General features: G+C 38.1%; 1 protein-coding gene across 19 annotated transcripts in view; it reads left to right on the forward strand.

The window, feature by feature from the left end:
- Window positions 1-22,215, forward strand: part of TENM3 (teneurin transmembrane protein 3) — a 2,726,163-nt gene that overhangs the window by 2,668,755 nt on the left and 35,193 nt on the right. For 11 of the 19 annotated variants that reach the window (XM_074396661.1, XM_074396660.1, XM_074396666.1 and 8 more), the window contains 5 exons: window positions 4,357-4,606; window positions 5,358-5,378; window positions 13,289-13,521; window positions 14,932-15,086; window positions 15,866-16,740. In XM_074396661.1, coding sequence (XP_074252762.1) covers window positions 4,357-4,606; window positions 5,358-5,378; window positions 13,289-13,521; window positions 14,932-15,086; window positions 15,866-16,740 — 1,534 coding nt within the window. The remainder of the gene's footprint in view (window positions 1-4,356; window positions 4,607-5,357; window positions 5,379-13,288; window positions 13,522-14,931; window positions 15,087-15,865; window positions 16,741-22,215) is intronic. The other 8 variants (XM_074396667.1, XM_074396671.1, XM_074396675.1 and 5 more) reach the window with 3 other exon arrangements.

A 22,215-nucleotide genomic window follows, 5' to 3' on the forward strand; every position in this document is an offset into this window, starting at 1 on the left:
ATAGGTTTTAATTCTTGGGTAATTACTCTGAGTATCTAGATTTTTTTTTTTTTTTCAGTTCTTCTTAAGCTATTAGGGAAGTATTCCTGGGAGTAGACCTGATAACATGATAGTGAATATGCTCTGAAGAAGCATGTTTTAGATGTCACAAACCAAAAGAGAAATACTCACAAAATACGATCAGCTTAATCTCATCAAGAATATTATTTATATGAAACACAATTCTGTTGTCTAGACTGTGTTTCTAATTTTCCCCACATTCTAGCTGCGTCTCAGACAACTTAAAGGTGCTTTGCTAGAAAAACGAAACTTAAGTTAACCTGTTATACTTTATCCTCCTGCTCTAAACCCTGTCATGCTAGTACTCTACTTTTACTGATAGCCAGAGAAAAAAAGTCACAATCTCAGCAGAATAATCTAGCTCTTGACTTTGCAGAGGTTTTCGGAAGGTTCAGAATGTTGACTTGAGCATGTAATACGATTAAATGTTTATAGTAAATGGTCACTTTTTCAGATTAATGTTGCTTCAAAGTTCATTCCTCCTTAAAAAATTTTTTTCTGTGTGTGTTGGAGAGGAGGCATTTTAACCTTCCAAATACACACAGTCTAAAGTAGTTTTCAGACCGGTGCTTGAAATGCTTGTGCCGGGCCAAATGCAGTGGCTCATGCTTGAAATCCCAGCACTTTGGGAGGCCAAGGCAAGGGGATCGCTTTACGTCAGAAATTTGAGGCCAGCCTGGCTGACATAATGAAACCCTGTCTGTACAAAAAATGCAAAGAATTAGCCATGTGTGGTGGCATGTGCCTGTCGTCCCAGCTACTTGGGTGGCTGAGGTGGGAGAATTGCTGGAACCTGGGAAGTGGAGGTTCCAGTGAGTTAAGATCGTACCGCTGCACTGTAGTCTGAGTGACAGAGTGAGGCTCCATCTCAAAAAAAAAAAAGAAAGAAAGAAAATGCTCGTGCCTTCCCTCCAGGAAATAATAGTACTGAGAAAATCAGTAGTAAGGAAAAACAAACAAAAAACAGAAAAACCCTTCCCTGCCTCTCTATTTTATAGCACTATTAAGCTCTGTACTCATTCCAGTTATGTCCTGGACGCAGTTCAATTTGCACCCTAGACTGAGCAGAGCTGACAACTGGTGCCACATGTAGCACACGCTGAAAAGGCAGGACTCCTGACCAAACAGGGACTCCAGTGTTCTCTCAAAGCCTCTCTTAACGCATCACTGCTGTCTGAAGCAGTAGGGGTTTCATTCTGTTATGTCAGTAACACAAGGTTCAGTTGTGGTCTTTTAAAATGCAAAGCCATATGCCAAATATGCTAGTAGCTGCTCTTGATGAAATTATGTAAAATTGTATTTCACACAGTTTGAACATATTTCTGTATTCCTTCAAAAGCCCTCTGCAAACAAAACTAGGGCAAACGTCTCTAGATGCCATTTAGTTATGATGAGAATATGGGGTAAAGTTCATAACCAATTAGCTACAGGATTTCACTCAAGAGATTACGAATCAATAGGGAGACTACAGGCATCTCTAGCTCCGGAAAAGCCCATGCCTCTGTAATTCACCATTGTTAGAATACAACACACGATATATTCAGGAGCAAATTCAGAAACATGTGGATGTTCTGTGTATTTTAATGTAAATACATACATGTTCTAAACCAAAATAACCTATGGTTAACTTTTATTAAAATATCAGGGCAGATGTAAAAGCCAAACTACCCAAAATGCTGTCCTCCAAAAAAATGTTCTGAATTTTAAAATGTATGTTATTTTTAGGCCAAGCACGGTGGCTCGCACCTGAAATCCCAGCACTTTGGGACGCCAGGGTGGGTGGATCACCTTGAGATCAGGAGTTCCAGACCAGCCTGGCCAACACAGTGAAACCCTGTATCTATTAAAAATACAAAAATTAGCTGGGCGTGGTGGTGGGTGCCTGTAATTCCAGCTATTCAGGAGGCTGAGGCAGGGGAATCACTTGAATCCAGGAGACGAAGGTTGCAGTGAGCCAAAATTGCGCCACTGCACTCCAACCTAGGTGACAGAGCGAAAAAAGTCAATAAAATAAAATAAATGTTATTTTTAAATGTTCACCTCAGCCACAGGGTGAACAGATTGCAGTTTAGAATTTTAGCCAAGAACAGTTTGACAAGTAGTGGCTTTCCAAAGTGACATGTGTCTAATTGAATAAACAAAGTGATTCGTAGTCATGACAAGGTGGATGAGCTATAGAAAGATACTAAGGGAGGAGAGAAGACAGAAGCATAGATGCTGACAGTTATTCGTGTAGGCACCCTGAAACGTGGAAATAAATATTCTAATGTTCATCTTTCTGTTCTGTCATAATAGAAAAGAAGCATGAAGGGCCAATCATTCAAAGTAATGACTGAATAAATCAGATACGGTAGAGCAGTAGTCTGACGCATAGGATTCTTCTGATGAAAATCACGCAACTGGCTCTTTTAGGAAATTACAGTTCCATCGTTATCAAATAAGTAATCACAGAAAGAAGAATCTTAGATATCATTAATGTATTCTTTGAATATTCAAAGCAAAATGCATTGCATCTCTTGTAATGATCCAGCCTTAGGTGGCTTATTTTTCTTAAATTTGAATAAACCTGTTTTATTTTCCCTGATTTCTTTATGTAAATTTGCTATGATTATTACATCACCTAAATAGCAAAGCATTAAAAAAGTAATCACAGAATGCACCTAAAATGTGCTGAGCTATAAGGAGAACATAATTATTCTAATTTCTTCTTCACTTTAAAATTATCCCAAAGTGGGGGAAAAATCACTTTCTCAAGTTTCCTGATTGTACTTTCGTGGGAATATTCTTTTAAAAGTGTATCTGCTAAGAAGTAGAGTCATTATCTCTGAGAACTGCTTTAGAACATAGAACATTCAATAAATATAATATATGCCAGTCTAAAGTCAAAGCAGCAGGTGGTTTATGCAGATTATAACACATTGAGAAGTGTCATAAAATATGCATGGAACAACAGGAGCTGACGACACAGTGTGCGTCACCCCACAGTGGAGCCACTCATCTGTATGTGGCAATGGCAAAATGAACACAATTAGAATCTCAACTCAAATCTCATTTCTAACTATGAAAATATTTAATATTTATTTGGAATCTTTGCTCAAATTTTCATTGAAGACCATAAAAAAAGCAGATTGGCATTTCATCTTGATAAAATTATCGACAGTTCCATGCCTTAAAGCAGAATTCACTTTGAATAATAAATTGGCCTTCTACAACAGTTTCGTTATGTTTGACATTTTGAATAACTGCATGTACATGAGTTCTTATATCAGATGACAGTGTATGCAAGAGTAGTCTTTGACAGTATAGGTAGAGTTGAAATAAGCCTGTATTATCATTAGCGGCTTTGGAGTTTGACATATATTTTCTACCTTTGTTTTCCATGAAGTTTTTTAACTTTAAAGAATATGATAAATTCATAAGGAAGAAATTTATATTCCTGGTTCACGTTTTTATTAATTGGATATTTTCTATATTGATTAACAATTAGGCAAACTTGTTATTCCCTGAAGAACATTATGGAACATGGTTCTCAAACCCGGTTGCACATTAAGCTCATCTGGAGAGTTTTTTTAAATTTCAGGACCAAGGCTGAACCCAGACTAATGAACCCAGCATTTCTCTGAGTGAGAGCCAGGCATTATTTTTTGACAGCTCCCCAGGCCATTTCAATGTATAGCCATGACTGATCATCACTGATGTTGAGAATTGGGGGTTTAATCCTTCTTAGTCTTTTGTTCCTTTCACCAGACATTATTTCAGTTCACAGTAGACAGAACTTTTTGTGTATATTCTATGTACTTTATCATGTAATATTTTACACTAGGTAGTTGAATAGAATTCTTTCCAATGGAGCTTCAAATAAGAATGTCTTGGCCAGGTGTGATCACTCATGCCTGTAATCCCAGCACTTTGGGAGGCTAAGGTGGACAGATTACTTGAGGTAAGACCAGAGTTCGAGACCAGCCTGGCCAACATGGTGAAACCCCATCTCTACTAAAAATACAAAAATTAGCTGGCATGCTGGCACATGCCTATGATCCCAGCTACTTGGGAGGATGAGGCAGGAGAATTGCTTGAACCCAGGAGGCGGAGGTAGCAGTGAGCCGAGATCGCGCCACTGCGCTCCAGCCTGGGTGAAGAAGCAAGACTCCGCTTCCCCCTGCCAAAAAAGAATGTCTTAATCCAGACCTAGAAGGCAATCAGTTATAGTTAGATCAGTAATGAACATGTTTCCTTTTTTGTTTTTCACCTTTACACTTTTTCATCATAAGGAAAAATGCACTTTATTTCTTCCAGGTATACTGTACAAGGGAAATGGGGAAAACCAGTTTATCTCCCAGCAGCCTCCAGTCGTGAGTAGTATCATGGGCAATGGGCGAAGGCGCAGCATTTCCTGCCCCAGTTGCAATGGTCAAGCTGATGGTAATAAGCTGCTGGCCCCAGTGGCGCTAGCCTGTGGGATCGACGGCAGTCTATATGTAGGCGATTTCAACTATGTGCGGCGGATCTTCCCTTCTGGAAACGTAACAAGTGTCTTAGAACTAAGGTATGTCTTTCCTAAATTTGGGCTTTTAATCAAAGCTAAACATGCCTTTTAAAAAAAATATTTAGTCTGATGTACTAATTTATTCACATAAAAATACCATCCCAGGGTTTAAAATTTTCCCCAGAACGAAGTCAAATTCTTGCTTAAGTTAGAAGAAGTGTGACACATACATACTGTATCATAAATGTATTGAAGAGCTTAAAGTCATGCAGTATATAAAATATCTTACTGATGTCAGTCAATTTTCTGTGCTCTAAAAGGATAGAGCTTTAGGTTATTGTATGTCTTCAAATATCCTTTTCACATTTCAGTGTGACTCTCTTAAATCTGTTTTTTTTTTTTTTTAGAATAACCCTGTGACATAGCTGTAGTTCTTTTATTTCACAGTGGTTGAAATTAAGGCATAAAATATTTTCCTGCGATTTCAGGACCTGATATTAAATGAATTAAGGCTACAACTTTTAACTAGAATATTGGATCTTCAGCTTGCGTTAATCCATTAGCCATAATGCCAGTAGTAAAAGTAACGTAGTGTCTTTGATTTGTTCATTTATGTGCGATTATCAAATCATTCTATTCTGTAAGTTATTTGGTAAGCTCTAGACTGCAGAATTCATTTCCAATATCATTTCTGCCAAGTTGGCAATTTTCCATACAAATAATTAAAATCTCAGAATTCACCTCATTATATTTTAGAAGCCTTTTCTAACTGTGCTTTCTTTTTTTTACTTTTTTATCTGCTTCCACCAAGAAATAAAGATTTTAGACATAGGTAAGCATCTTACCTTAAGGTTATTGTCTGTTTTCAAATATCCTTTTTGTATTTCAGTGTGACTCTCTGAAATTGTTTTCTAATAATATTTCATCATGAGAGAGGAAACTTAGTATCACAGATGATGGAAGAAATTAAAAGTGCTTAACTGAACGATTATTATACAATATATTGCAAGTTACTTACGTGATGTAATTTGAGAAACAGTTGTTTCACTTGCTTCATACAATAAATTTTGTTACCAAAAAGTATAAGGAATATCTCTCTGTAACAGCAGTGATTTCCAAACATTAGTTACTGAGGGACACAATCTAAGCCCTGTTAAACAGAATGAAATCTGAAGCGCAGTAGGGAGGTTTGAGAAGGCCTGCAAAGTTTGATGAATATCCAGGACAGGTCATGTTTTATTGGAGACTCTTTAAGGAAAAGAATCTAGAAATATTTTACCTTGGCAAATTTTTTAAAACATACAATTATGTGAACATGCGGCTTGGAAGAGACCTGTGCAAGTGAGAGGCCCACAGCTTAAGCTTAATTATTACCTTGCTGGTAAATTCCTCTTTGCCTGTTAAATTTTCCTGAGCTAGGAGAATTACTAGATTCAAGATGTTTTCATTGCCATTATTATGTAGGAAATGACTGTCTTCAAAGTGAAGGACGAATATAGTTGAAACAAATATATAGACTCAGAAGTTTTTCTGTGCCACTTTCTGTGTACACGTATAGCTGGAGAAGATACAATAAAGGCTTGTGTGGGCACATTTGATTGAAAAAACTTTCCTCAGGATAGCAAAAAAAAAAAAAAAGGGAGGGGAGCAGGGAGAAACAGTGTTTTAAAGTAAAGCTAGCAAAAAGCTAGACAGATTGGACATGCTAGATCTAGTTTGGTCATTAAAATATCTAATGAAAAGATATCAGATGGAAACATTAATAATATTTTATGTGAGATCTTTTAGATGACTAAGTCAACACAACCCCTTTAAACTTTTGTGTAGTGATTGACAACTAGCAAACAGAAACCAAAGTTCTACTGAAACGTGGATAGCTGTTGAATATCTGGGTGACCAAACATGATCCTATGACCTTTCCTGAGATCCCCTATCCATCTTATACTTGAAGCTAATAGCTCAGTCACATGCTAAAATCAACAGTTATCTCCCCCCAGAATACTGAGCATGCAAAGCTCTGCTATTAGAAGACACAGTAGAATATCAAAATTTTTCTGGTCTTGCTTTCTTGGTAGCTGTGGAGAACAGAGGAAAGGCAAACAGGTTGCACACCAACTAAATGTGAATATGCTGGAGGCAAAACAGAAAACAACTATCACAGCAGCTACCTTTTAACAAGCAGGCCTATTACATGCCAGGCGTCGTGCCAGATATTTTACGTATGTTATTGCAGATCCACACAGCCGTCCTTCAGGGTTACAGGCTATGTAGTGGAGGCTCCAGGAGGTTACATATCTTCCCCAAAACGCATGTCTAAGAAATGCGTAGCAGACAGTTAAACCACTCTAAAAATATATTCTTTCTTTCCACTGCACCACACATCTAGTTTTTCTGTGTCCTGATGTCTAAGTTTCAAGGGCTTCATTCCCTGGGTATGCAAAAAGTAAGACTTTTTTCACAATCATTTTACCTGTTACCTAAAGCCGTAATCTCTTCTTCCGGAAAAAAAAGAATCTATGAGGTCAGTTACATTATTATTAACACAGAAATTCGTTTTGTACTAACTCCTGGTGTTTCTCAATGAGACTCATTGTAATCCTTCTCTCATGATCCTCTCTCAGGCTTAGGAGTAGGTCATAGGAAGAAAAAGAAATTGAAAAGTGTGTCTACATCTGCAAAAGGAATGGTACTGCCAGTTGTTAATGATTAAAATATAAAAATGCACATAACCCTTCTCCTCTGTGCATCATCCTAACTAAATTTGCCCTTCTGCATTTCCTTTCTGTGCCATGCATGCAGAGTAAACATTTTGGGTTGTATATGGATATTTATTCATATGAAGTCAATCAGTGTTAACTGATCACTTGCCGTGTGTTAGGCGCTTTGAAAAATAATAATATGAGACAAAGTACCTTCTCTCAGGACTCACAATCTAATAGGGGAGACAAGGTGTATTTGTGACAGACTAAACAACATTATCAGTGTCATTCGTTGACATTAGTCATACCCATGATTCATGGTTTCAAATGTGAGAGTAGTTCTGTGAAGGAAGATATCACTGTGAAGGAGATGGCAGTGTGGTTAGGAAACATTTTCTGGAAGAGCTGATACTTGAGCTAGGTCTAAAAGTGAAGTCTGCTTAAATAGAACAGCAAGAAGAAAAGATGGCAGTCATGAAGAAATAGAGAAAGCAAGTAAAATTACTGGGGATTGTGGGAGAGCTGAACAAGACATGTTCTGAGAGTAATCAGCCCCACCTGAATGGAGCAGGGGGGTCACAATGGTAATCATGAGAGATACAGGCAGAAAGAGCAGGGGAGGGTTAGATTACTTGGGGCTTTGAGTTCTCTAAGGAATTATCATTCTCTCCTATGGATACCTGAGACAGTGGGGACCCATTTTAGGATCCTGAACAAGTGGCATACTCAAAGTGGCATTTTAGGTAGAGTAATTTAGTGTCAGTTTTCAAAATGATTCAACATCAGATGAATTAGAAAGCTGTTGCACTTTGAGATGCTAGATACCTAAAATAGTATGGCTGGCAGTGAAGAAAGCCAACCAATAAAATAAAGGGAAGGAGAGAATGGAGAGTTTTCGTCTTAAGTGATAAGAAAGAGGAAGATGTAGAGAACATGTAAGGTCTTTGAGCCCAAATCATCAAACATGATGATGTCATTGATAAAATAGGGATTCCATTTGCTTAGAAAGTAGTAAAACTGACCTAGCAAAGTCAACATATTGTACTTCATTGGAACTTCTTCTTTTAGCTTAAAAAATTAAAATTCCTTTCAGATGCTTCTTCCTGTGTACCTGCCTATAATCACCTTCCCTTTCCTGGTTAATAAGATTCTGCCTGGCATGCTGCCTATCCTGCTTTCTTGGGCAACAGAAGAGTCATGAAAGGTTTAGGAGTAGGTCATAAGAAGAAAAAGAAATTGAAAAGTGTGTCTAAATCCACAAAAGGAATGTTATTGCCAGTTGTTAATGATTGAAATATAAGAATGCACACTTCTTATCCTCTTCTATATTTCATATACTATAAACAGTCTCGTCCATTGGACTAATGGGGGAATAATAAAAATATTGAATAAAAATTAATTTAAAAACACAATGTCTTCCTTTAAAATTCAGAGAGTATTCTATTATATCAAACTAATAAGCATCACCAGGATGTTACATAAATAAAAATTCTTAGCTATACTTTAATGAATATGAATATTACCAAATCAGCATATTAAATTTTTTACATAAATGGAAACTGCTAGAATGCTTTAAAAATCTGTTCCTTTTAGATATGCCAAACATTTTCTTCTCTGATGTTTATAGTACTAGTTTGCTAACAAACCCCTTTAATATGCAGTAAATTTTACCTCATCCTTGTTCCAATTCTGACACATTCCAAAATGTAAAAATTACATTAATTAACTAATGCCAGCCAAAGGGCACTTAAACATGTAGAACTAACCATCAACTCTGTGAATTATATATTACCAATTAAACGATCAACAAAAGTGTCAGTCATAAGTCTGTGAATTTGAATCCATTAAAATTTAGATACCAAATTGTAAAAATTTTATTCAGCACTCCTTATTGACTTAATATTTAACAATTGAGCAGGTGTGGAAATATCACACCCCACGTCCCTGCTTGCAATATTCTAAACAGTCTTTTGGTTACCATAAAAGAAGCTGTTTTATGTATAAATATAATTTGTTATGCATCTTCAAATATCTTATGTTCTAAGGGCTGTGGCACAATTTCCAACCCAAAAGACAGAAGTGCTAATAATGTCTATTCTCTGGCTTGTTCGTCATGAATATTTCTCTAGTCTAAGAAGGTTGAATTATGACAAAATAAATGAGCAAATGCAGCCTGCACTTACCACTGGATCTGTGTCTAATTGAATGAGACCGTAGAGAAGATGTCTTGATAATTGTGATGATCAAGGCAATTCAGGATGAGTTAAGAATCACGGTGCAATATACTAAAAGTTCTTAACTCGATCTCAGTTTCTTTGGTTTTGCTATTGTCAAAATTGTAATATTTCAAACCTTTCTGAAATGGGGAAATCTCAATCAATCACACAAGAATGCTGCTGTGCTTCTGCTAAGCTGAGATTCCCCAAAACCAAGCATTCTGGAAATCCCTGGGTACCAGCTGCTGGCTGCAGTCTGTTTCAGTCGTGGTAGCCTCGTGTTTCCATGCTAGATAGATTACTGGCCTAAAAACTCACGCTTGTTATACCCACACACCGCCTTGGCTTTTCAGAAAGTTAGAAAGCAAACAGTAGCTCACCCTGTCAATTCTCCGTGCTTAAATGAGGTGACCTTGAATCCCAGTCCTATGGCACATGATTCAGAGCTTCGCTGCCACCAGTCTGTCAACTAGAAATTTCCAGACTTACTTTTTTTATTATTTTAGTACTTCCATGCTGATCCCTGTTTTCATGTAGGAGAGGCCAGCATCTACCAACCAGCCCTAATTTGCCATGCTAGCCTGCACTGCTGGGAATTTGTCAAGTTCTCATTTCCTACCATTCTGTGGGGAATATTTCCAGAGGCTAATTCTCTTCTCTAGAGCCACATAGAGTCCCTACATTTGTTCTTCTGGACAATAGAGTTGCATCCAAAAGTACAGCTTCCATTTGGCAGACATTTTTAAAGCAACTGACATTTGTTGCTTGATGGAAAAATTTCTGTGTCTTCTAGGAAGGAGATGCTTCAGGACAGGAAATAAGCAAATAAAAGCACCACTTCGGGCATTCTCTTATTACTTCCCCACTAGAATAAAACTGATGACAGTAAGGGCAAAGCTATGACTTGAATGTCCATTGGTTTTTGCACCAAGAAAACTCATGTCCCATAGCTAAAGAGGATGCCACCACCACTAAAGCTACCCCCTCAAAAATCTGTTTGTTTTTTCTCAAAACGAGGGCATCCTGAGCAAGTGTACATGATTCATTTACCATGAATGAGTCATCATTGTTCGTCATTACTCTTTAAGCAATTTAAAGTGGATATTTTAAGATAAGTCTCCATTATTTTAATAGTTTAGGATATTATAAACTGCTGTTATAACAGCAGAAATAAGAAAAATTAAAACCCAAACCAAGTTTAAACCTAATCAGTTTTTTCTTTTAATATTTTCAGAAACCATTCATACTTTGGTTAATTATTGCATTTATGCACTTTGTAGGGTTATAAGGCAAAAGACCTTGCACTATAAGAAGAGAAAGGACAAAAGCAAGTATAAGATGATAATTCTTATTGCGTATGTAGGAGGGGGTAGGCCCTGTTCTAAGGATCTTACGTTATTAGTTCATGTAATCCTCCCAGTCCTATGAAATACGTATTATTATCACCACCCTTACAGGTAAGGAACCTGAGGCACAGACAAGTTAGGCAATGTTCCAGGAATCACACATTTAGTGTTAGTGACAAAGTTAGGATTTAAACGCAGGCAATCTGGTACAGAGCTCATATTCAAAGATATACAACTGACAAGAAAAAAATATATGTGTGTGTATGTATACAGCTATTCATAGTTAACTGTATCATCAGGGAGGTAGGAAAGACTAGAGGGACCTCTTCAGTGTTATGTCTTTCAAAATAGACTCAGCTGGGTGGCGTTGCACTTCTGTCACCAATTATATATGTGCCTGAAAGATTAGCTCTGTCAACATCAGACTGTTTATAGAAAGGAAAAACAAAAAAAAAAAAAAAAAAAAAAACACCTCTGTAAAATTGTCCTCAATCTTAGATTGATATGTAACTCTTCACTTCTTACAAAGCAATAAACTACCAGATTAAGGGATACAATATGTGTTGCTGCATTTAAAATTTTAGGCATCAACTTAGGAAAATGATATCATAACACTTAGCATAGCAAGTGGATCATTTGGCATAACCCAGTTGTTCTGAAGTGTTTTTATCGCATAGTAACTTGCATCTCTCTGAGTTCTTCATCTTACTCTTTACCATTTCACACACATTTACACCTCTCGCTCTAGTCTGTCTTTTGTCACTCAAAGATATTAAAGGCTGGAAAGGATCCCAAAGCTGAAGGTATTCAAGCCTTTGTATGTCTTTGTATTTCTCTGTATGCTAACATCACAGCCTAAGAGCTCTTCAGAGCTCTGCAAGGCCTCTACAGACACATGTGTGATCTGCTGTCCTCCTCTAACAACATGAGAAATACTTAAACAACTTTAAGAATAGAATCTCTTAGACGAATAATAAAGCACATCTGTTCAGCACTTAGAAGGAAAGCATTAAGTAGTGAAAATTGCTTTGATTAGAACCTAACCTCAATAGTAATGAGGAGACTACTACATCACTATTAGAATAAAATATTTGTATAGTTAGATTTATTCTAAATATTTGAGATGTTCACAAATAAAATAAATAGAAACAAGCATATGACTGTGTGTACTGTGTGTGTGTGTGTGTGTGTGTGTGTGTGTGTGTGTGGTTGGCTGGATGTGGAAAGAGGCGGAGGAAGAGAGAGAATGAGAATTAGTGTAACTAAGTTCGTCATCAAAAGATACGTGAAGTTTGATAGATTACTATCACGTTGACATCTTGGTTGGGACACCAAATCATTTAAACTATTTTTCAGGGTTTTTTTTAAGAAGGCAGTCTTTGCACATGTACAAAATTACATCGATTTTAAGAATGTGGTGTTGAGTGTTTGTGAGTCCATAATTTATCTATAACTCCATAATTTACCTTCTCCTTGATAATGTTGGGCTTACTATTTTTACAAGTAATGGGACATAAAATGTTTTACATTTGTATTGCTGTACATTTGTCAAATTGAGGCACTACATTCCATATGTCGCTAAATTCATAGCCAGGTTTCAGAGCAGCTCAGTATACAAACTTTAGAAAGAAAACTGAAGGACCCAGCATCCTAGCTCACTGCATCAGGCCACCAACTAAGACTGTCTCCTACACTTGAATGACCTCATTTTAATATTTAACCCCATAGGACAAACATTGGAACTTTTCTGGATTGTGATAGAGCATCCAAGACAGATGCAATGCTACATTTCTTCAGGGGGAGGGTTTTTAGTTTGAAAGGAGAATACCCTATGACAGGCGTCCCCAACTTTTTACACAGGGGGCCGGTTCACTGTCCCTCAGACCGTTGGAGGGCCGCCATATACTGTGCTCCTCTCACTGACCACCAATGAAAGAGGTGCCCCTTCCTGAAGTACGGCGGGGGGCCGGATAAATGGCCTCAGGGGGCTGCATGCGGCCTGCGGGCTGTAGTTTGGGGACGCCTGCCCTATGATGGCATATGAGTGAAATCAGTAGTATATTACACTTTACTGGAGAATTTGATGGAAACGTCCTTCCCCAGAATAAACTTTCTGTCTCTCATTCAGAGGCAGTTTTTAATGGCTTTGCATTGAGCAAAAAATATTTAGAGAATTTGGTTCTTTGTTTTAGACTACATGCATATTGCCTTTTAAAGGTAATTATTTTTAAGATGACTGTTGGTTAATTGTGGACTCCTCGGCATCAGGCAAGGAAGGCAAACAGTAATATCAGAGAACTGCTACCTGTGATCACATTATTTTAAGTCATTATTAAATAGACAGTACTATTCATGTCTAATCTTTGATCATGGATTCCAGACTAGAATCAGTTTCTCATGATCTGTTTTATTTTGCTTTTAATTTCTCTCTGCGTATTAGGAGTAACTCCCTTTGATGTTTATGTATGATCCTTTTCACAGCAGCAACCCAGCTCATAGATACTACCTTGCAACAGATCCAGTCACAGGAGATTTGTACGTTTCTGACACGAACACCCGCAGAATTTATCGCCCAAAGTCACTTACGGGGGCAAAAGACTTGACTAAAAATGCAGAAGTCGTTGCAGGGACAGGGGAGCAGTGCCTCCCATTTGACGAGGCGAGATGTGGGGATGGAGGGAAGGCCGTGGAAGCAACGCTCATGAGTCCCAAAGGTACCAGCAGTTACCCGTTTGAGGATTTCTTTTTATTTAAAAAAAAATAAAAAGGTAGAAAATCCAGTGAGTACCTAGTCATGTTGAATGCTGAGTCTAACATTTTACCCTTTGACTGTGTTCCCAAAAGCTGTTTCACATCTAGGGTTTTTAAAAGCCATTTAGCGTGAAACTGCTAGAATCCTAACTTGGTTTTTACAGTAAATATTAGGTTCCTGGCATTTTTTATTATCATACCATTTTTCCAGCTCTTCAAAGAATGAAGCAACTACTCTATATAATTCAGGTCACATCCTGTTAAACTTCAAGGAAGTATCCAAATTCTTTCATTGTCCTGGAATTTCTTTGTCATGAATGAGTCCCAGAGTTCTTTAAAAACCATCACTAAGCAACCCTGTGAGCCCTCTCCCACTTTGGAGCTGTTAAACTTTTGTTTCGATGCCATGGGAAAAAAAAATGCTTGCTGCAAGAAATTTTTGGAGGTAACAAGTGCTAAACAATTCTTCGTGATAAAGGCTTTTAAACCAGGCGGGACTGACTCCTTGCCCATGTTATTATACCACTCAATACAATGTTTTTGGTTCGGGGCCTTTATTTCTTTCATTATTGCTACTGACTATTATGTGAACAAGGACTGTAAAAAAGTATCTGTACTGAATTATTCATAACAGGAAATTTCATTGTAACAGGGTCAACAAAACACTAACCTTTGCTTAGATCTATTTTTGTTAGAAGAATATAGTTACTGTACGTCAGCTGGAACTGAATTTGAAATTGGTTCTATAATTTATAGACTACAACATTATGTAATCATTACAATTTCTATTTGAAACATAGTAGGTATTACCTGTGTGATACATATACTCGCAGAAGAGTCTTACAAATTTGAATTATTTGCTTTTTTTTTTTTTTTTTTTTTTTTGAAGACGGAGTCTTACTCTGTCACCCAAGCTGGAGTGCAGATGGCACAATCTTGGGTCATTGCAACTTCCGCCTTCTGGGTTCAAGCCATTCTCTTGCCTCAGCCTCCCAAATAGCTGGGACTACAGGCGCATGCTGCCACACCCGGTTACTTTTTTGTATTTTTAAGTAGAGATGAGTTTTCACCGTGTTGCCCAGACTGCTCTCAAGCTCCTGAGCTCAGGCAGTCCTCCCGCCTCGGCCTCCCAAAGTGCTAGAATTACTGGCATGAGCCACCCTGCCTGGCCTCCTTACCAAATTTTTAATTTATTTGTATTATAAATGCCTGTGTTGGGTTTTTCTAGCGTGTTTGCAGTCTGCAGTCCTACCTACTCCCTGTCACCCATGTTGTCACTAGGGTTAAATAATTGAGTTTAATAATGGGCCTAATAGTGAATCAAAAGTAACCATTTTTGAAAAGTTAGTAATACTTGCTTCTCTCAAATACAGGAATGGCAATTGATAAGAATGGATTAATCTACTTTGTTGATGGAACCATGATTAGGAAAGTTGACCAAAATGGAATCATATCAACTCTCCTGGGCTCTAATGATTTGACTTCAGCCAGGCCTTTAACTTGTGACACTAGCATGCACATCAGCCAGGTAGTTAAATACTATGCTGACTTGTTCGTTTTCCTCCGGGTGACTTGACTTACTATGTCAGTAGACTATGATGGCACCATATTAAAGCTCGTGTGTCATGTGTTGCAGTGGTTATAATAGGGCAGTTCCATTTACTTGTATCTCAAGAGCTAATAAAAAGTTATTTTCTTCTATAATTCTGCATTCGATGAATTCAGTGAGATACAGAACAATTATACAGTACAATTATTAGAAATGCCAAGCATTTGTAATAAAATACCAGTAAAGAAGCAGCATGCGGATATTCTAAAAAGAACCAAGCAGCTTAAACCTCTAATCTTTTGATTGTCTGAGCTCCTTAAGTAGTAGAGAGAACCCAGTCCCAAGGGACTTATATTTATAATTAGAAACTTTACTGTTGGCCTGATTGAAAACACAACAGAATACTAATCTATTCGTAACCTAGAAAGCCCCAACATTTGGTGGTGATTGCTGCTATGAGGAACATGTGTGTTCATAGCTCATTGATATCTGTTCACTCACTACTTAGAGGCTTATTTGTTATTTGCTTATAACTAGCAAATCTTCCTGTGAGCTGAATTTTAAAGTGTTATTTCTTATATCTGTCTCCATTCAGTACTTTTTGGTCTATTTTACTGAGGCTATTGGGGAAAAAAAAGTATTTTAAAACAGTTTATCTCAGATGAATGCCAATTTCCCTGAATGGTCTAACTTACTCTTCTGGCAAATTAACTGTAGTGCAGTAACTGACTAACCAGGCCATTTCTTTTTTTATTAAGGTACGTCTGGAGTGGCCTACTGACCTAGCCATTAACCCTATGGATAACTCCATTTATGTCCTGGATAATAATGTAGTTTTACAGATCACTGAAAATCGTCAAGTTCGCATTGCTGCGGGACGGCCCATGCACTGTCAGGTTCCTGGAGTGGAATACCCCGTGGGGAAGCACGCAGTGCAGACAACGCTGGAATCGGCAACTGCCATTGCTGTGTCCTACAGCGGGGTCCTGTACATTACTGAAACGGATGAAAAGAAAATTAACCGGATAAGGCAGGTCACAACAGACGGGGAGATCTCCTTAGTGGCCGGAATACCTTCAGAATGTGACTGCAAAAATGATGCCAACTGTGACTGTTACCAGAGTGGAGATGGCTATGCCAAGGATGCCAAACTCAATGCCCCGTCCTCCCTGGCTGCTTCTCCAGATGGCACACTGTATATTGCAGATCTGGGAAATATCCGCATCCGGGCCGTGTCGAAGAATAAGCCTTTACTTAACTCTATGAACTTCTATGAAGTTGCGTCTCCAACTGATCAAGAACTCTACATCTTTGACATCAATGGTACTCACCAGTACACCGTCAGTTTAGTCACTGGTGATTACCTGTACAATTTTAGCTACAGCAATGACAATGATATTACTGCCGTGACAGACAGCAATGGCAACACCCTTAGAATTAGGCGGGACCCAAATCGGATGCCAGTTCGAGTGGTGTCCCCCGATAACCAAGTGATATGGTTGACAATAGGAACAAATGGATGTTTGAAAAGCATGACTGCTCAAGGACTGGAATTAGTTTTGTTTACTTACCACGGCAATAGTGGCCTTTTAGCCACTAAAAGCGATGAAACTGGATGGACAACATTTTTTGAGTAAGTATATGAAAATTCTACTCTGATTATAAAATACTGTGATACAAGAATGTAACCGATAATAGCAATATAATCTTAAAGGCTGGAGGATTCCATGTCTTTTGAGAGCCTAGAGCTTCTATAATTTTTGGATCTTGGCTGGGCACAGTGGCTCATTCCTGTAGTCTTGGCTCCTGGGGAGGCTGAGGCAGGAGGATTGCTTGAGCCCAGGAGTTTGCGGCCACAGGAGCTGTGGATTGTACCACTGCACTCCAGGCCGGGTGACAGAGCCAGAATGTATCTCTAAAGAAAAAAAAATTGGATTCCTCCTTTTGAGAAAGGAGACAAAATTGCAAGATACAAAATTAGATGCAGGGCCTTGGAAAGGGAAGGGAGCCCATGTAAGGGAGAAGCTCAGAAGCCTAAGTTTCAGTTGGCTTCATGGTAAATTTACCCCTGCATAAGGATGAACATATTGCTTCAGACAGACCTAGCATCTTAGCAGCAGACCTTCTGAGAAGCATCCTACAGCTTTGGTTTTGGGCATCAATCTTTGGCGCTAGGTTTGCCCGCCTGATAAAGCTGACTGTATCAGGAGCTTCCATTGAAGAAAAACTTTAAAAACATTTGCAGTGAACTTTGCAGTTCACTGTAAACAGAAGGGCTTAAGTTTTTGTAATCAGTTATTGGAGAAGCTACACTGGGCCTCAAAGAACCTTACAACTAAATGCAAGTCAGGAATTGCTGTTTGCCACCTGAAACCATGTGAAGAGCTAGGAGGCTCATTCAGCCAGGGTGTTCCCATAGCTAATGTGGAGTGGTGACCCAGGCCATGTGCTGTCTGAACAGTCATATGTTGGGAGTCACTAAGAATGAAAGGAAAATCAGGCATTGTGTGTGTTATGGCACATATAAATGTGTTCTCAATTGCTTGTGCACTTGACTCACTTGTCCAACCCATAAGGGGAAATTAGATGGGAAGAAGGACCTGTTGACAAATGCAAAATAGTCTTTGAAATGAATCCTGAGCTCCTTAGCGTGATTTTCACAATGATATGCCGAAGCAAAAGTATTTCCCTCTGTAGGAGCACACCTCTAAAATTATAATAAAAGTCAGTAGAAACAAATGACTCAATATACAAATATTTTCTGTACAACTTTTCTGGAATGTATCTTATACATAAAGCTTAGTTCTCCTGTAGTTTGAATTGCCTTTCTTTTTTGACAGATTCCCTTTTAATAAAATGAATGTTACCCAGCAGCACGATTTTGTCAGAGGACCAAACCTTTTCAATTGAATTACATTAAAATTCTGTTCTTAGCATTCCTTTTGCTCATTTTAGTATCGCAATAGGAAAGGAATAAATTGGAAGTTAATGGAAAGCACTTCCTTTGCACCGTTTTCAAAGTGATAGCAGGCTAGATTGCCAACGAGGCAAAAAAGGGCACAGGAAAAGTGCCACCGTCAGATGAGAGTGGTCAGGAGAGCTGCTCTGATTATAAGATCTTCAGGAGATGGTGGTGGCGTTGGCAGGGTTTCAGTTTAGTTGAAAGCAGGGGAAAAATTGAGAAATAAGTTTTGAGTATAGTCTAGCACTCACCCTGCTCTGTGGGTCATTTCTGAATATGTCCTTATTTTGTTGCCAGAAGTTCACTGTATGGGTTACTGCTGACATTTGAACTTCCTGCAGCAGATACAGTGGTTTGCTTATGGCCTATGAATGAATTTTAAACAAGTTGGAAAATTAGATAAATTTTATTGCTGGAGCTTATATGGGATAGTATAAACCAATTTGGGTTTTTTACTTTTTAAAGAAATGATAGTACAGGAAAAGAAGATATATTTCTCTAGTAACAGATAACCTCCAAGAATTTCAGACTTAGGAATCTGCATACTGGCTGAAGTAGGTGTTGGGTTGGCAAGCCAGTCTTGTAAATATCTTGTAAATAGAATGGGAAAACATTATTTTAAAGAATGAAAGGTTTTAATTAAAATACATCAAAATCATATTTTCACCAAAACTAATTCATTACATGTCATATTTAAGGTATGTCCATTAAATCTTATAACTAGATAAATTGCTGCAACAGAAACTAAACTATTCCAAAAAGCATTATTAAAATATCTTACCAGACGTCACCCTCACAATTATATATATATTTTTATATATATATATAAAAATATATAAGAATATCATAGTTTAACAAACCAGTGTTTGAAAATGACTTTTCTAGTAAAATTAACAGAAGTACTCACTTTAAAAAGCAGCATTTTATTAATTTTTCTCATAAGATGTCTACAGCAAAGACAACTAAAAAATTTCTAAGAAACCTTTAGGCCTTTTGCAAAACAATGGTTCAAATGGAGCACTTGACCCAAGGAATTCAGAGTCATCATGTCAGAGTGACAGATGATCATTTTTTTCTTCCCACACATTCTTGTAATTTGGCTGTGAAAGAGCGAAGGCCTGCCTCTTCTAAGGGTCAGAAACTTTAAAACACATTCAAAAGGAAATGCACAAAAAGAAAAGGGTGGGGGTGGTGGTGTCATTATCAGGCAGCCCCTCCAGAAGCACTGTCTGTGTTCAGACAGAGCAACATGTATTGTCTGTGTAAGTTTGAGATTGTTAATGGGCAAACTCAGCCCCTGTCGCTGCTCATCAGAGCCTTGACAACAGAGTTTCTGCTTCTCGTCTCCTGACCTGGGCATGCAGTGGGATGTGAGCATCCTAATAGAGGCAGCAGGGAGCCTCTGAATCCCTGTCAGAATGTCTTTGTTTTTGGAGTTATTGGTGAACTGGCCGACTCCCAGAATATTAGTACGTATCTAATATTTCCCTTCATTTTTTAGAGTACCATGCATCTATGTGTCTACTTTAGACCTTACAAAGAGCAGTTGGTACGTTCACAAAGAAGGGATTTGACAGGTTTGACAATGACCAGAGTGTTAACCAAAACCATGAGATTGCAAAAGAAACTTTCCATCCCCCACTGAAAAACACCTGTTTTCTTTTTTTTTTTTTTTTATAATCAGAAAAAGAATAAAGAAGAGGAAGAAAGAGAAAGAGGAAGAGGGAGAGAGGATGGGGGTATTGCTTTATTGCCCAGGCTAGAATGCAATCTAAATATGGGTATGCCTGTAATTGTCCTTAATAACGGAGACATAAAAGAAAATGAGGGAAGAGAATAACGAACAAGGAGCCAACCAACATTTCGTTTAAACTTCTAAATTGATATGATGTGGTACTGATAAGAGTGTATATTTTGTGTATTTAAAGTAGAGAGTTCTATAAATGTTAATTACGTTTACTTATTTCAGATCTGAGTTCAAGTCCTGGATATCGTTGTTAATTTTCTGTCTCATTGATCTCTCTAAAATTAATGTTGAAGTATCCCACTATTATTGTGTGGGAGTCTAAGTCTCTTTATTAGTCTTTTATGTCTGGGTATTCCTGTATTGGGTGCGTATATATTTAGGATCTTTAGCTCTTCTTGTTGTTGCATTGATTCTTTTATCATTATATAATGTCCTTCTTTGCTTCTTTTGATCTTTGTTGCTTTAACGACTATTTTATCAAAGGCAAAAATTATAACATCTGCTTTTTATTTATTTATTTTAGCTGTTTGGTTGGTAAATCTTTCTCCATCCCTTGTTTTGAGTCTTTGTGTATCCTTAAATGTGAGATGGTTCTGGATGAAGCATACTGATGGGTTTTAGTTTTTTATTCAAATTGCCTGTCTGTCTTTGGATTGGGGGATTTAGTCAATTTAAATTTAGAATTAATAATGACATATGTGAGTTTAATACTGCCATTTCATATTAGCTGGCTATTTTGCCCATTAGTTGATGTAAATTCATTATATTGATGCTCTTTTTGGTATTTTTTAGAAAGGCTGATACTGTTTGTTCCTTTCTTTGTCTAGGGGTTCTTTCAGAAGCTCTTGTAAAGCAGGCCTGGTGGTGATGAAATCTCTGAGTGCTTGCTTATTCACAAAAAACTTTATTTTTCCTTCACTTATGAAGCTTAGTTTGGCTGGATGTGAAATTCTGGGTTGAAAGTTCTTTTCTTTAAGGATGTTGAATATTGGTCCCCACTCTCTTCTGGCTTGTAGGGTTTCTGCTGAGAGATCTGCTGTAAGGCTGATAGGCTTCCCTTTGTGGGTAACCTGACCTTTCTCTCTGGCTGCCCTTGGTGTTTTCTCCTTCATTTCAACCCTGGTGAATCTCACGATTATGTGCCTTGGGGTTGCTCTTCTTGAGGAATATCTTTGTGGTGTTCTCTGTATTACCTGGAGTTGAATATTATCCTGCCTTACTAGGTTGGGAAAATTTTCCTGAATAATATCCTGAAGCGTATTTTCCAGCTTGGATTCATTCTCTTCGTCACATTAAGGTACACCTATCAAGCATAGATTAGGTCTTTTCACATAGTCCCATATTTCTTGGAGACTTTGCTCGTTCCTTTTTATCCTTTTTTCTCTAATCTTCTTGTTTTATTTCATTGAGTTGGTCTTCGACCTCTGATATCCTTTCTTCTGCTTGATCAATTAGGCTGTTAAAACTTGGGCATACTTCACAAAGTTCTCATATTGTGTTTTTCAGCTCCATCAATTCACTTATATTCCTCTCTAAATTGTGTATTCTTGTTAACATTTCGTCCAGCCTTTTTTCAAAGTTCTTAGTTTCTTTGGATTGGGTTAGAACAAGTTCTTTTAATTCACAGAAGTTTCTTATTATCCACATTTTGAAGCCTGCTTCTGTAATTGGAACACACTCGTTCTCCATCAAGCCTTGTTTCGTTGCTGATGAGGAACTATGATCCCCTGCTGAGGAAGAGGCGTTCTGATCTTGGGTATTCTCAGCCTTTTTTGGCTGTTTCTTCCCTTCGTTGTAGATTTATCCGTCTGTGGTCTTTATAACTACCGTCTTTGTAATTGGGTTTCTGAGTGGACGTCCAACTTACTGATTCTCAGCGCCGAAATCTGAGCAACCCACTGCGCCAACTAAATCAGCGGCGTTAAGATTGATGGTGCTTTTCTGACTCTGCACCAAGAACCGACGCTCCAAGGCACCGGCAAAACCGCCTCGCCGGTCACAAGAGTCGCGCTGGCGACCTGTGGGGCTCCTCCGCTGGGAATCTTCTGGTGCATGAGCAACAAGAATTCATGTCAATGTGTGGCGTCCTCTCATTCTTTGTGCTCTCACTGGGAGCTGCAATCCCGAGCTGCTAGTGATCAGCCATCTTGGATCTCTCTCCCAAACACCTGTTTTCTATGACTTTCATGACACCAGTCCCTCGAGCTTTGATAACATGCTCTATAATCATCTTCCTTCACAGATACCTTATACGGAAAACTTAAAATTTTCAGCTCAAACTCCCATTTGTATATGGCCGGTTTTCTAACTAGCCTGGTATCTAAAAAGCCTTGAGATTAAAGCTTTTATAGGATGAAACAGATGGAGGAAGATCTGGAATCAATAAATTTGCTGACTGA

Source organism: Saimiri boliviensis, chromosome 3, assembly GCF_048565385.1.
Source record: "Saimiri boliviensis isolate mSaiBol1 chromosome 3, mSaiBol1.pri, whole genome shotgun sequence".
Taxonomy (NCBI): Eukaryota; Metazoa; Chordata; class Mammalia; order Primates; family Cebidae; genus Saimiri; species Saimiri boliviensis.